A 16,949-nucleotide genomic window follows, 5' to 3' on the forward strand; every position below is an offset into this window, starting at 1 on the left:
GGTCATACAGGCACGTGGAGGCCACACACACTACTGAGCCTCATTTTTACTTGTTTTAAGGACATTACATCAAAGTTGAATCATCCTGTAGTGTGTTTTTCCACTTTAATTTTGAGGGTGACTCCAAATCCAGACCTCCATGGGTTAATAAATTTGATTTCCAGTGATAATTTTTTTGTGATTTTGTTGTCAGCACATTCAACTATGTAAAGTACAAAGTATTTAATAAGAATATTTCATTCATTCAGATCTAGGATGTGTTATTTTAGTGTTCCCTTTATTTTTTTGAGCAGTGTATATATATATATATATATATATATATATATATATATATGTATAATTCATCTGCCTGCCTCTTTATTAGGGGCCCCCCATAACCTTAATCCGGCTCTGACCTGCAGGCCTGCTCTACCGTACTTAGGGGGTAATTCCAAGTTGATCGCAGCAGGATTTTTTTAGCAATTGGGCAAAACCATGTGCACTGCAGGGGGGGGGGCAGATATAACATTTGCAGAGAGAGTTAGATTTGGGTGGCTTATTTTATTTCTGTGCAGGGTAAATACTGGCTGCTTTATTTTTACACTGCAAATTAGATTGCAGATTGAACACACCACACCCAAATCTATCTCTCTCTGCACATGTTATATCTGCCTCCCCTGCAGTGCACATGGTTTTGCCCAATTGCTAAATTCCTGCTGCGATCAACTTGGAATTACCTCCTTATTACTGTGAGGAGTGAGGACGCGGAACACCGATACTAGATGTAAACTGTCCGGCCAGGAGGATGGCAGCACGTCAGTGTTCACTAACCGTACCAATAATACACAGTACTCTGATAGTACTGATACGCCTCCTACTCATACTTGCCTACCTGACCCTCTCCATGAGGGAGAAAATGCTCTGTTCCTGGACTTTCCTGGTAATGTATGATTGCCATCACCTGTGGTGAAATACCTTTCTTATCAATTAACTAGCTCACCACAGGTGATGGCAATCATACATTACCAGGAAAGTCCAGGAACAGAGCATTTTCTCCCTCATGGAGAGGGTCAGGTAGGCAAGTATGCTCCTACTGGGTGTTTTCTAATACTGACACGGACGGGATAAAGCGCGCCACCTACTGGGTGTTTACTAATACTGACACGGACGGGATAAAGCGCGCCACCTACTGGGTATTTACTAACACTGACACGGACGGGTTAAAGCGCGCCACCTACTGGGTGTTTACTAACACTGACACGGACGGGATAAAGCGCGCCACCTACTGGGTGTTTACTAACACTGACACGGACTGGCAGACAGGCTAAAAGTGCGCAACATCACGTGACTAACTGCGGCCGTTAGACCAACCAAAAATGTCGGTTGCCTGGTCGTCGCGAAGCTTCTACGTCACCTCTTTCGCCCATGGCATGTCTGCTGAGCCCCTAGCGCAGGACTGAGTATGGCGATATGTCACTTTTTCCTCCAGGGTCGCTGCCGGTATGGGGAGAGGTGCTGGAACGAGCACCCGAGAGACGGACGTCCCCATGGCCAGGGCCGGTACCAGCAGCCTCCTCCGCCGCAGCTCCCCCCAGGTCAGTAATCTTGGTGTAATGGAGTGTTTCCCAGGTGTCCTGCTACTAGTGGCTGGCCTGGGTGTGCTGTAGATGTCCGGGGTCCCACTCACCCTGCTCTATAATCAGTTAGATTTATGCTTATAAATTCCCTAAAATGTAGCTGTCATTTTTATTATTATTATTATTATTATGTCCTTTGTGTGCGTGTAATGAAGGCATACTATCATCTCTCGCTATAAGGTTGGTGCATCAGTATAGAATACTGGGTTTTGGGTAAAAACTGGAAAGCATTGGACCCTGGAACGCCAGGCTGGACCGGCACCCTGCAGCAAATTCTGCCACTCTGGAACTTGTAGTGCACGTCCCTGTCCGGGGGTGTTCAACTGTTCCGTCCGATCTGGGGGGGAGGTGGAATGTCTGTGACGGCAGTCAGTGGGGCGGAGGGAGTGACAGCCTCTCCGTATGGACCAGACCTTTCCAGTTTTACCACATCCATGGAGCATACGGGGAGGCTGTAAGCTCTCCCTCTACGTCTCCACTGTGACACCTGTCACAGAACCAAATCCCCCCCTCCCCACTCAGGACGGGGACACACACTACAAGTTCCAGGGTGGCAGAGATTGCTGCTGGGAGCTGGTCTGGAATGTTTTCCGGTTTTTACCAATCCCCTAAAATATTGATCTGAGATGGATTATATTATTGCTAGCCTTGGGAGCACCACCACTAATTGTCCCCTTTGCAATGAGGGGGACACTGTCATCCCCTGACCAGCATTACCTAAAGGCGGTCTGTGCAGTGCTTACCCGATCTGTATATGTGCAGACCAGATGGGGTACAGGTGCTGTGTTGGGGCAAACACCACTCAAATTCAATGGTTATTGACCGGGCCCCAGAAGTCTTAAGCCAAGATAAAAGCTTTTGCATTATAAAACTGTGGTCAGGTGACCTTCTACATATAGTCCTCCACTCTTGATATCTCAGCTGTGATTGGGAAACTACTTCTAATGCGGATATGGGTTGAGTTTAAACAAAGCTGAAATATAGATTATTTTAACTAAAATGTCATCGAGTTTAAGAAGAGTGAGGAATGTATTGAACACAATTTTTCCTCTTTTCCTTCAGTGCTATCAGCTGAGCTGTTTAACATTGATTTTTCTGCGAGGTTCTTGCTTACACAATAATTACTTGAAAATTAAAGGTTTTATTTACTCCCTTCTGAGACCTGTTAATGTTTTATGGGCCATGGTGGTTTAAGCTGGCCATACACTGCATGATCAGCGCAAAGTGCACAGCTGAGGAGAAGAGTGACAGCCCAATAATGGGATTGCCTTTGTACACTGCATACTATAATAACCAAAGCCAACGATCCAGGTCATTTTTTCCATTGGTATCCAGGCTGTGAACAATTTCAGTTCAGGTCCATAAACTAAACAATCATTGTTCAAAGCAGTCGTTTGGACCGCTGGTATGCACGACTATATACAGTCTATGGACAGCTTACAACCTTTCTAAATTTGGTGGTTATTATTATTATTATTATTATTATTATTATATAAGGTAAATAATAATAATAATAATAATAATAATAATAATTGTGGACTGAAAACTTGAATTCAGGATTCTGTCGATGGAATGATACCTGGACTGCAAAAATGTTGCATCACACGTTTTCTAGTAATCATGTGTATATTTAACAAGCTCTTAAATGTACAATTTATTATGCATTTGTTTTTTAGCTGGTTCAACAAAATGGGCTTCACCAGGTTACTCCAAGTCTACGACATGGACCAACAGAGATAATGACAAGACGTCATTTGGGCAATTTTCTGGTGATAGAAACAGAAACCTTAAACCCAGTGCTTCTTCTGGATCCTTTTCAACCCAGAACCATTATTCTGCACTGGCCCCCAAGGATCATACCAAAGATTATGCCCAGGATAGGCAAACCGACAGAGATTTGACCCTCTAGTAAGTATATCAAGCTTTAAATGTGGTTCTCCTAAATGTTGAGCTTTCTATTTAAAGACTAGGGGGTATATGCAATTCCGGGCGAATTGCGGCACTTTTTCGCCCGTTTTTAAATTCGACACAATTCGACCGTCGAATTCCGGCAGGTGGGTGCCAGAATTCGACATATTCAATAAAAAACGAATTCGACAGTCCCGCTGTCGAAAAACGGCCGATTTGACGGATTTTGATTAGATTTTTAAAAATGTTTAAAAAACCCCAAAAATTTTTGCGTGGGGTCCCCCCTCCTAAGCATAACCAGCCTCGGGCTCTTTGAGCCGGTCCTGGTTGCCAAAATACGGGGAAAAAAATGACAGGGGATCCCCCGTATTTTAACAACCAGAGCCGGGCTCTGCGCCTGGTCCTGTTGCAAAAAATAGGGGGGACAAAAAGAGTAGGGGTCCCCCGTATTTTTTGTACCAGCACCGGGCTCCACTAGCTGGACAGATAATGCCACAGACGGGGGTCACTTTTATACAGCGCCCTGCGGCCGTGGCATTAAATACCCAACTAGTCATCCCTGGCCGGGGTACCCTGGAGGAGTGGGGACCCCTTCAATCAAGGGGTCCCCCAGCCACCCAAGGGCCAGGGGTGAAGCCCGAGGCTGCCCCCCCATCCAAGGGCTGCGGATGGGGGGCTGATAGCCTTGTTGAAAATGTAAGAATATTGTTTTTTGCAGAAGAACTACAAGTCCCAGCAAGCCTCCCCTGCAAGCCGGTACTTGGAGAACCACAAGTACCAGCATGCGGGGGGGGGGGGGGGGGACGGGCCCGCTGGTACCTGTAGTTCTACTGCAAAAAAAATACCCAAATAAAAACAGGACACGCACACCGTGAAAATACAACTTTATTTCACACATGCCGACACACATACTTACCTATGTTGACACGCCGACTCTGGCCACGTCTCCAATGTCGACGTCCGGGGTACCTGAAAATAAAATTATATACCTGATCCAGTGTCCAGTTCTTTTATTATAATCCACGTACTTGGCAAAACAAAAAAACGCATTTACCCGAACCAGACGAACTGAAAGGGGTCCCATGTTTACACATGGGACCCCTTTCCCCGAATGTAGAGACCCCCCGTGACTCCTGTCACAGAAGGTCCATTTATTAGATTCCGCCAGCAAAGTGTGGCGGATTGAAAATGACGAATTTACTGTCTAAAAGCACTGTTGTCGAATTTATAATCTTCAATTGAATATACTTTTGTCGAAATGCCGCATTTGTAACATTGCAGAAATGTCGAATTTGTCAAATGTCGAATTTCAAAAAGTCGAATTTGGAAAGTCCGTTTTTTTGACGAAAAGTACTGTATTGCATTGTCGAATTTTTTTGGGGGGCGAAAATGTTTTTTTCGACATTTTCGGGAATTCGACCGCAATTGCATATACCCCTATGGGGTCTATGTACTAAGCCTTGGATGGAGATAAAGTACTAGCCAATCGGCTCCTAACTGCCATGTGTAAACGTTGATTTACAATCCGTAATAAAAGCAACACTTTAAAAAAGACATTTGATACACTTTAAATGGAGCCGCTGCGGCCGCTGTACTCAATCCCTAGCCTACGTGTCTCTGCTGCTCTCCTCTCTCCAGTGCTCGTAACTGCATTAATTCAGGGCACTCACCCCCTGGATTTTCTCTCTGGGGGCTCCCTGTCCCTCCCTGTGTGTGCCCTGTGGTGTGTGCTGCGCTCCGCAGCACACACCACAGGGGACACACAGGGAGGGACAGGGAGCCCCCAGAGAGAAAATCCAGGGGGTGAGTTTTCACCGCTCTTGCAGGTTGCGGCCTCCACACAGGCCGAAGCCGGGGACTCGCGTACTCCCGGCGCCCGCGTCTTGAGCTCCACGGCGGGAGCGCGGCGCCGGGGAGCGGCGCGGACCCCACATATCAACTCCGGACCACCCGGGAGGCCCATCCGGAGCGGACACCCCACTGTGGTGGAGGGACGCAGGACAGCGGGAGACAGAGGTGGAACGGACGGCCAGTGAGACTCGGCGGCCATCTTTAACTCTTCTGGTGTGCTTGCACTGAGGTAGCAGGGTGCAGTTGCAGCTGTGGGGGTCTCTGGGTTGGGGATTATTTAAGCTTGGTGGCCCTCTTGCATTGTCCCCTCCCTGCTCCTGCCCTGGGTGAGATTGGTGCATTTTTGTGTGGGGAGAAATAGCCTTACACTTGGCACTATTATTTTCTACTGCAACTGCCCCATCTAGTGGCCTCTGGATGTAATAGCATACATTTCTCACAGTGTGCTGGATATATAATACATATTGCTCTGCAGAACTTGTAGGACCGCAGATATCCCGGCACCTGCCGAGACGATCGGCCGCGATGTCCTCATGGTTGAATAACCAAGATATTATGAAGTGATCGCTCTGAGATAACTCTGCCTACACCCGAATGCTCCTATGATATGATATGACAACTTGACTTTTGCGTGGATCCCTCCTCGATTGATATCTCAGAAGCCTTGTGCCTCCCGTTCCTCTACCTTTGTCATTCAGCGCTGCCATGCCTCCCAAGAAATATAAGGCCGCTAAAACTGTCTCCCAGGTGGCGTTCTTTAAACCTTCTCCTCAGGCCGCTAAAGCAAAAGATGCACGGGGTGGTGCCTCTAAACCTGCTGTCCCTGTGCCCTCGCCATCTAGAGACATATCCGCTCCTGCCACTGCACACCCCAGCTCCATCGATGACTGTGACTCGCTTACAGTGGGTGCTATGAAATATCTCCTAACACAATTTAAGGATGAGGTCGCGGCAGAATTCAGAGCGACTATGAAAGAATGTCAGAGATCTATTGACGAGATAGGTGGCCGCACCGATCACCTAGAAATTAAAATGGGTGAAGTGGTGTCGTCGCACAACGACCTGATCTCTTCTCATGATCTACTCCAAAATGAGGTCACGGCGCTCAGGGATAAACTCTCGGATATTGAGGACAGATCGAGACGTAACAATATAAAGCTACGTGGTGTCCCGGAAGCTGTCGCTAATGGCGCTTTAAAAGATTTTGCAGTTGACCTCTTCAGCAAACTCCTTCCTTCGTTCCGTTCAGTGGACTTTCTACTTGACCGTATCCATAGGCTCCGTAAAGCCAGGAACGCTCCTGATGGTGTCCCCCGGGATGTCCTTATGAGGTTACACTATTTCCGTGTGAAGGAGGCGATCTTGAAAGCTGCTAGACCCTCGGATGCTGCATCGGAGGCTTTGGGCTCACTCCAGATCTTCGGAGACCTGTCCCCTGCTACTTTAGCGAAACGGCGCTCTCTTTACCCCATCACATCAGTGCTACGTAAAGAGAACATTCTATACAGATGGGGATATCCCACTAAGTTGCTAATTTCTCGAGAGGGTTCTACTGTTGTCATAACGAATGTCGAGGAGGGTAAAAAGATCCTAGCATCATGGAACTCTGCAAGCTCTTCTACACACACCTCGCCCGAGCGGGGCCTTCAGCGGGACTGGGCCTCTTCGGCTGCAGAACTTTGAGTATTGTTTGATTTACTACACTTGCATTGATTTCATGTCTCCTGATCGGTTTATAGTGTCATATTTCTTACGTTGCACCAGTTCCTTGGCAATTGTTTGATGAGGGTGTCTATGTGATATCTGAGTGTTATTAGATTGTTTTTCAGTGATGCCCTCTCTCTGCTGATTTACTGTTTGCTGCCTGTCTCTGCTGCCCCGACTGCCGCCCGCATTTCTTTGTCGGCTGGGAACTCTACCCGAGTTTCCTTTATCCCCGGTGGCTGTCGGGGGACCAGAGATGGAGAGCCGAGGAACTACATTCTGTTTAATTTTGGTTCGGGTGAGGGTAGATTGACCACTACCCCCCACAGTTTAACTCTGAGTCACCATGGTTAGGCGTCCAAATGTGCCCCCGCGAGGGGTTATTGTTCTGTTTCTTCTTTCTGTTATCCTTCATCTTTTTTTGTCCTTTCTTTCCTTTTTCCTCTCTTTTTGTCCGGAAATGTTACACACACTTTCTACTTGCCAGTTGGTTGTCGATAGTTATGCAATCCCCGACAGTTTTACAATATGGTTAACATTGTTTCTATAAATGCAAAGGGTCTTAATTCCCCACACAAGAGGAGATTAGCACTTAATTATTTCCATAAACTTAAAGCTCAAATCATAGCCGTCCAAGAGACTCACTTTATTGAATCAGCCCCTCCAAGGTTTACTAATGGGAGATTCCCCCACTGCTATCTGGCCAACGGGCCAGCAAAGAAGGCGGGGGTGGCAATCTTGATATCTCAACACTGCGAGTTTTCCCTCACTTCACAATACTGCGACTCTGAGGGGAGAATTCTAATTCTGGTTGGTACTCTTGAAAATAAAGAGGTGACATTAGTTTCCTGCTACGCTCCTAACACCAAGCAACTAGCATTTTGCAGGAAACTCTGCGCTAAGGTGCAACAATTGGCTAAGGGTGCTTTACTCCTAATGGGGGACTTTAACTTGACCCTGGACCCTTTAGTTGATAACTCTAGCAAGCGGCCCTCGATCTCCAGTCAGCTCCATAGGAATGCCAAGGGCTTTAGCCAGCTACTGGCGGAATATGATCTTTTAGACCTCTGGCGCGTCAAACATCCAATGGACAGAGATTACACGTTCTTCTCCCCGGTGCATGAATCCTATTCTAGAATAGATCTAGCATTAGCAGACAAGTGGACTCTACAGTCCATCCGTAAAATCTCCATTCTACCCATGTCCTGGTCGGATCACTCCCCACTATACATCGAATGGGACATAAATAGTAGAAAGGTTACCCCGGCCCCCTGGCGCTTAGGTAAACTCAGTCTCCTTCAGCCAGAGACCACGCAGGCGATCCAAACCACCTTGGATTATTATCTCTATGAGAACTCTCCTCAGGAGACATCTATCTTCACATTCTGGTGCGCCCTCAAAGCAGAAACACGAGGGACGGCGATTCAAACTGCGGCTAAGCTTAAAAGGGCATATCGTAAGAAATTTGAACAAGCTGAGCTCACAGTCGCTTCCCTGGAGAGTTCTCCCAAGGCACATCCACACGATAAAGCTCTCCTTAAGTCATTGAAAGAAGCAAGGGAGGCGGTAAATGTTTTCTATCTAGCGGAGGTCCAACGCAACCTACATAGACTGAACCAAAAATTTTATGTCTATGGCAACAGGGCTGGTAGACTACTGGCGAGGAAGCTGAGGGCCGACAACAAGAACTGGAAAAAAGATCTGCACTCTCAAATTACATATTAGGAAATAGTAAAGTGAGATAAATCACTCATGATAACCCCAACACATACTTTAAGGTTTAATGTACATCAATCTTGGGGGTGCTACCTAAGACAACCAAATAGCAACACTTAATATAGGAAAAAGAGAATGGGGTTGTACTGGTAAGGTGCACAAAGAATAAATTAAAATATAACTTTCTCTGACGTCCTAAGTGGATGCTGGGACTCCGTAAGGACCATGGGGAATAGCGGCTCTGCAGGAGACTGGGCACAACTATAAAGAAAGCTTTAGACTACTGGTGTGCACTGGCTCCTCCCACTATGACCCTCCTCCAGACTTCAGTTAGAATCTTGTGCCCGGCTGAGCTGGATGCACATTAGGGGCTCTCCTGAGCTCCTAGAAAGAAAGTAATTTAGGTTTTTTATTTTACAGTGAGATCTGCTGGCAACAGACTCACTGCAGCGAGGGACTAAGGGGAGAAGAAGCGAACCTACCTAACAGGTGGTAGTTTGGGCTTCTTAGGCTACTGGACACCATTAGCTCCAGAGGGATCGACCGCAGGACCCGTCCTTGATGTTCGTTCCCGGAGCCGCGCCGCCGTCCCCCTTACAGAGCCAGAAGCATGAAGAGGTCCGGAAAATCGGCGGCAGAAGACTTCGGTCTTCACCAAGGTAGCGCACAGCACTGCAGCTGTGCGCCATTGCTCCTCATGTACACCTCACACTCCGGTCACTGATGGGTGCAGGGCGCTGGGGGGGGGGGGGGGGGGCGCCCTGAGGGCAATATTACACACCTTGGCTGGCAAATATACACCATATATAGTCCCAGAGGCTATATAGGTGTAAATTAATACCCCTGCCAGAGTTTCAAAAACGCGGGAGAAGTCCGCCGAAAAAGGGGCGGGGCCATCTCCCTCAGCACACTGGCGCCATTTTTCCCTCACAGCTCCGCTGGAAGGAAGCTCCCTGGCTCTCCCCTGCAGTCTACAAGCTACAGAAGGGTAAAAAAGAGAGGGGGGGCACTAAATTTAGGCGCAGGATATATATATATATATGTATGTATGTATGTATGTATGTATGTATATGTATGTATGTATATATATGTATGTATGTACAGGTTGAGTATCCCATATCCAAATATTCCGAAATACGGAATATTCCGAAATACGGACTTTTTTGAGTGAGAGTGAGATAGTGAAACCTTTGTTTTTTGATGGCTCAATGTACACAAACTTTGTTTAATACACAAAGTTATTAAAAATATTGTATTAAATGACCTTTAGGCTGTGTGTATAAGGTGTATATGAAACATAAATGAATTGTGTGAATGTAGACACACTTTGTTTAATGCACAAAGTTATAAAAAATATTGGCTAAAATGACCTTCAGGCTGTGTGTATAAGGTGTATATGAAACATAAATGCATTCTGTGCTTAGATTTAGGTCCCATCACCATGATATCTCATTATGGTATGTAATTATTCCAAAATACGGAAAAATCCGATATCCAAAATAACTCTGGTCCCAAGCATTTTGGATAAGGGATACTCAACCTGTATATGTATGTATGTATATATATGTATGTATATGTATGTATGTATATATATATGTATATATATGTATGTATATATATGTATATATATGTATGTATATATATGTATATATGTATGTGTATATATGTATGTGTATATATATATATATATATATTTCTCTGACGTCCTAGTGGATGCTGGGACTCCGTAAGGACCATGGGGAATAGCGGCTCCACAGGAGACAGGGCACAAAAGTAAAAGCTTTAGGATCAGGTGGTGTGCACTGGCTCCTCCCCCTATGACCCTCCTCCAAGCCTCAGTTAGATTTTTGTGCCCGGCCGAGAAGGGTGCAATCTAGGTGGCTCTCCTGAGCTGCTTAGAATAAAAGTTTAGTTTAGGTTTTTTTTATTTTCAGTGAGTCCTGCTGGCAACAGGCTCACTGCATCGTGGGACTAAGGGGAGAAGAAACGGACTCACCTGAGTGCAGAGTGGATCGGGTTTCTTAGGCTACTGGACATTAGCTCCAGAGGGACGATCACAGGTTCAGCCTGGATGGGTCACCGGAGCCGCGCCGCCGTCCCCCTTACAGAGCCAGAAGAGACGAAGAGGTCCGGTGAAATCGGCGGCAGAAGACATCCTGTCTTCAGTCTAAGGTAGCGCACAGCACCGCAGCTGTGCGCCATTGCTCTCAGCACACTTCACACTCCGGTCACTGAGGGTGCAGGGCGCTGGGGGGGGAGCGCCCTGAGACGCAATATAACAGTATATACCTTAGGTGGCAAAAAGAATACATCACATATAGCTCCTGGGCTATATGGATGTATTTTAACCCCTGCCATTTTTACACAAAAAAGCGGGAGATAAGGACGTCGTGAAGGGGCGGAGCCTATCTCCTCAGCACACAAGCGCCATTTTCCCTCACAGCTCCGCTGGAAGGACGGCTCCCTGACTCTCCCCTGCAGTCCTGCTTCAGAATCAGGGTAAAAAAGAGAAGGGGGGGCATTTTTGGCAGCAAATAACGATAATAACAGCAGCTATAAGGGAATAACACTTATATAAGGTTATCCCTGTATATATATATATAGCGCTGGGTGTGTGCTGGCAGACTCTCCCTCTGTCTCTCCAAAGGGCTAAGTGGGGTCCTGTCCTCTATCAGAGCATTCCCGGTGTGTGTGCTGTGTGTCGGTACGCGTGTGTCGACATGTATGAGGAGGAAAATGATGTGGAGGCGGAGCAGTTGCCTGTGTTGGTGATGTCACCCCCTAGGGAGTCGACACCTGACTGGATGATTGTATTTAAACAATTAAGTGATAATGTCAGCAATTTGCAAAAAACTGTTGACGACATGAGACAGCCGGCAAATCAATTAGTGCCTGTCCAGGCGTCTCAGACACCGTCAGGGGCGCTAAAACGCCCGTTACCTCAGTGGGTCGACACAGACCCTGACACAGATACTGAGTCTAGTGTCGACGGTGACGAGACAAACGTAATGTCCAGTAGGGCCACACGTTACATGATCACGGCAATGAAAGAGGCATTGAACCTTTCTGACACTACAAGTACCACAAAGAAGGGTATTATGTGGGGTGTGAAAAAACTACCAATAGTTTTTCCTGAGTCAGAGGAAATAAATGAGGTGTGTGAAAAAGCGTGGGTTTCCCCCGATAAAAAACTGCTAATTTCTAAAAAATTATTAGCATTATATCCCTTCCCGCCAGAGGTTAGGGCGCGTTGGGAAACACCCCCTAGGGTAGATAAGGCGCTCACACGTTTATCTAAACAAGTAGCGTTACCGTCTCCTGATACGGCCACCCTCAAAGAACCAGCTGATAGAAGGCTGGAAAATATCCTAAAAAGTATATACACACATACTGGTGTTATACTGCGACCAGCAATCGCCTCAGCCTGGATGTGCAGTGCTGGAGTCGCATGGTCGGATTCCCTGACTGAGAATATTGATACCCTGGATAGGGACAATATTTTGTTAACTATAGAACATTTAAAGGATGCATTACTATATATGCGTGATGCACAGAGGGATATTTGCACCCTGGCATCAAGAGTAAGTGCTATGTCCATCTCTGCTAGAAGAGCGTTATGGACGCGACAGTGGTCAGGGGATGCGGATTCCAAACGGCACATGGAAGTATTGCCGTATAAAGAGGAGGAGTTATTTGGGGCTGGTCTATCGGACCTGGTGGCAACGGCTGGAAAATCCACCTTTTTACCCCAGGTCACTTCACATCAGCAGAAAAAGACACCGTCTTTTCAAACTCAGTCCTTTCGTTCCCATAAGTACAAGTGAGCAAAAGGCCACTCTTTTCTGCCCCGGGGCAGAGGAAGAGGAAAAAGACTGCACCATGCAGCTGCTTCCCAGGAGCAGAAGCCCTCCCCTGCTTCTGCCAAGTCTTCAGCATGACGCTGGGGCTTTACAAGCAGACTCAGATATGGTGGGGGCCCGTCTCAAGAATTTCAACGCGCAGTGGGCTCACTCGCAAGTGGATCCCTGGATTCTACAGGTAGTATCGCAGGGGTACAAACTGGAATTCGAGGCGTTTCCCCCTCGTCGCTTCCTGAAGTCTGCTTTACCAAAGTCTCCCTCCGACAGGGAGGCAGTTTTGGAAGCCATTCACAAGCTGTATTCCCAGCAGGTGATAATCAAGGTACCCCTCCTGCAACAAGGAAAGGGGTATTATTCCACGCTGTTTGTGGTACCGAAGCCGGACGGCTCGGTGAGACCAATTTTAAATCTGAAATCCTTGAACACTTACATAAAAAGGTTCAAATTCAAGATGGAGTCACTCAGAGCAGTGATAGCGAACCTGGAAGAAGGGGACTATATGGTGTCTCTGGACATCAAAGATGCTTATCTCCACGTCCCAATATACCCTTCTCACCAAGGGTACCTCAGGTTTGTAGTACAAAACTGTCATTATCAGTTTCAGACGCTGCCGTTTGGATTGTCCATGGCACCTCGGGTCTTTACCAAGGTAATGGCCGAAATGATGATTCTTCTACGAAGAAAAGGCATTTTAATTATCCCTTACTTGGACGATCTCCTGATAAGGGCAAGATCCAGGGAACAGTTAGAAGTCGGAGTAGCACTATCTCAGGTAGTGTTACGTCAGCACGGGTGGATTCTAAATATTCCAAAATCGCAGCTGATTCCAACGACACGTCTACTGTTCCTAGGAATGATTCTGGACACAGTCCAGAAGAAGGTGTTTCTCCCGGAGGAGAAGGCCAGGGAGTTATCTGAGCTAGTCAGGAACCTCCTAAAACCAGGCCAGGTCTCAGTGCATCAGTGCACGAGGGTCCTGGGAAAAATTGTGGCTTCTTACGAAGCGATTCCATTCGGAAGATTCCATGCAAGAACGTTTCAGTGGGATCTACTGGACAAATGGTCCGGATCGCATCTGCAGATGCATCAGCGGATAACCCTGTCGCCAAGGACAAGGGTGTCTCTCCTGTGGTGGCTGCAGAGTGCTCATCTACTAGAGGGCCGCAGATTTGGCATTCAGGATTGGATCCTGGTAACCACGGATGCCAGCCTGAGAGGCTGGGGAGCAGTCACACAGGGAAAAAATTTCCAGGGCTTGTGGTCAAGCATGGAAACATCTCTTCATATAAACATTCTGGAACTAAGGGCCATTTACAATGCCCTAAGTCAAGCAAAACCTCTGCTTCAGGGTCAGGCGGTGTTGATCCAATCGGACAACATCACGTCAGTCGCCCACGTAAACAGACAGGGCGGCACGAGAAGCAGGAGGGCAATGGCAGAAGCTGCAAGGATTCTTCGCTGGGCGGAAAATCATGTGATAGCACTGTCAGCAGTGTTCATTCCGGGAGTGGACAACTGGGAAGCAGACTTCCTCAGCAGACACGACCTTCACCCGGGAGAGTGGGGACTTCACCCAGAAGTCTTCCACCTGATTGTAAACCGTTGGGAAAAACCAAAGGTGGACATGATGGCGTCACGTCTAAACAAAAAACTGGACAGATATTGCGCCAGGTCAAGGGACCCTCAGGCAATAGCAGTGGACGCTCTGGTAACGCCGTGGGTGTACCAGTCAGTGTATGTGTTCCCTCCTCTGCCTCTCATACCAAAAGTACTGAGAATCATAAGAAGGAGATGAGTAAGAACTATACTCGTGGTTCCGGATTGGCCAAGAAGGACTTGGTACCCGGAACTTCAAGAGATGCTCACGGACGAACCGTGGCCTCTACCTCTAAGAAAGGACCTGCTACTGCAGGGGCCTTGTCTGTTCCAAGACTTACCGCGGCTGCGTTTGACGGCATGGCGGTTGAACGCCGGATCCTGAGGGAAAAAGGCATTCCAGAAGAAGTCATTCCTACTCTGGTCAAAGCCAGGAAGGACGTAACCGCAAAACATTATCACCGCATTTGGCGTAAATATGTTGCGTGGTGTGAGGCCAAGAGGGCCCCTACAGAGGAATTTCAACTGGGTCGTTTCCTTCATTTCCTGCAAACAGGACTGTCTATGGGCCTAAAATTAGGGTCCATTAAGGTTCAAATTTCGGCCCTGTCGATTTTCTTCCAGAAAGAACTGGCTTCAGTACCTGAAGTTCAGACATTTGTAAAAGGGGTGCTGCACATACAGCCTCCTTTTGTGCCTCCAGTGGCACCTTGGGATCTCAATGTGGTGTTGAGTTTTCTAAAGTCACATTGGTTGAACCACTTTCCACTGTGGACTTAAAATATCTCACATGGAAGGTGTCGATGCTGTTAGCCTTGGCTTCAGCCAGGCGTGTGTCAGAATTGGCGGCTTTATCATATAAAAGCCCTTACTTAATTTTTCATTCTGACAGGGCGGAATTGAGGACTCGTCCTCAATTTCTACCTAAGGTGGTTTCTGCATTTCACATGAACCAACCTATTGTGGTACCTGCGGCTACCAGGGACTTAGAGGACTCTAAGTTGCTTGACGTTGTCAGGGCCTTGAAAATATATGTTTCCAGGACGGCTGGAGTCAGAAAATCTGACTCGCTGTTTATCCTGTATGCACCCAACAAGCTGGGTGCTCCTGCTTCTAAGCAGACGATTGCTCGTTGGATTTGTAGTACAATTCAGCTTGCACATTCTGTGGCAGGATTGCCACAGCCAAAATCAGTAAAAGCCCATTCCACAAGGAAAGTGGGCTCATCTTGGGCGGCTGCCCGAGGGGTCTCGGCTTTACAACTTTGCCGAGCAGCTACTTGGTCAGGGGCAAACACGTTTGCTAAATTCTACAAATTTGATACCCTGGCTGAGGAGGACCTGGAGTTCTCTCATTCGGTGCTGCAGAGTCATCCGCACTCTCCCGCCCGTTTGGGAGCTTTGGTATAATCCCCATGGTCCTTACGGAGTCCCAGCATCCACTAGGACGTCAGAGAAAATAAGATTTTACTTACCGATAAATCTATTTCTCGTAGTCCGTAGTGGATGCTGGGCGCCCATCCCTAGTGCGGATTGTCTGCAATACTTGTATATAGTTATTGTTACAAAAATTCGGGTTATTATTGTTGTGAGCCATCTTTTCAGAGGCTCCCTTGCGTTTATCATACTGTTAACTGGGTTCAGATCACAAGTTGTACGGTGTGATTGGTGTGGCTGGTATGAGTCTTACCCGGGATTCAATATCCTTCCTTATTATGTACGCTCGTCCGGGCACAGTATCCTAACTGAGGCTTGGAGGAGGGTCATAGGGGGAGGAGCCAGTGCACACCACCTGATCCTTAAGCTTTTATTTTGTGCCCTGTCTCCTGCGGAGCCGCTATTCCCCATGGTCCTTACGGAGTCCCAGCATCCACTACGGACTACGAGAAATAGATTTATCGGTAAGTAAAATCTTATATATATATATATATATATATATATATATATATATATATATATATATATATATATATATATATATATATATATATGTGTGTGTGTGTATATATAATAAGTTGCAAAATCAGCGGCACTCAGCAGTCAGACGTAGATGAAGAAACAGCGTTTAATTACGTCCTACGGCGTTTCGGGGAACAAGCCCCGTCTTCAGGGACAGATATATGTGTATATATATATATATATATATATGTGTGTGTGTGTGTGTGTGTGTGTGTGTGTATATATATATATATATATATATATATATATATATATATATATACACACACATACATACATATATACACATACATACATACATACATATATATACACACACACACATATATATACACACACATATATATATATATATATATGTGTGTGTGTATATATGTATGTATGTATGTATGTATGTGTATATATATATATATATATGTATGTATATATATATAATGTATATGTGTGTGTGTGTGTATATATATATATATATATATATATCTATGTGTGTGTGTGTGTGTGTGTGTGTGTGTGTGTGTGTATATATATATATATATATATATATATATATATATATATATATATATACACATAGATTGGAAGAAGGCGGCACTCAGTCAGACTATCAATGAAAAATGTGGGTCATTTATTTAGACCAAAAAAGGCCCATTTGGTCTAAATAAATGACCCACATTTTTCATTGATAGTCTGACTGAGTGCCGCCTTCTTCCAATCTATGCATATAGTGACCACGGTCACCA

General features: G+C 46.3%; 1 protein-coding gene across 1 annotated transcript in view; it reads left to right on the forward strand.

The window, feature by feature from the left end:
• Positions 1-1,213: 1,213 nt before the first annotated feature.
• NUP42 (nucleoporin 42) overlaps positions 1,214-16,949 on the forward strand; it is a 119,034-nt gene continuing 103,298 nt past the window's right edge. Inside the window, exons 1-2 of the mRNA XM_063921718.1 lie at positions 1,214-1,574; positions 3,293-3,524. Coding sequence (XP_063777788.1) covers positions 1,442-1,574; positions 3,293-3,524 — 365 coding nt within the window. The 5' untranslated portion in view covers positions 1,214-1,441. The remainder of the gene's footprint in view (positions 1,575-3,292; positions 3,525-16,949) is intronic.

Source organism: Pseudophryne corroboree, chromosome 5 (genome assembly GCF_028390025.1).
Source record: "Pseudophryne corroboree isolate aPseCor3 chromosome 5, aPseCor3.hap2, whole genome shotgun sequence".
NCBI classification, from domain to species: Eukaryota; Metazoa; Chordata; class Amphibia; order Anura; family Myobatrachidae; genus Pseudophryne; species Pseudophryne corroboree.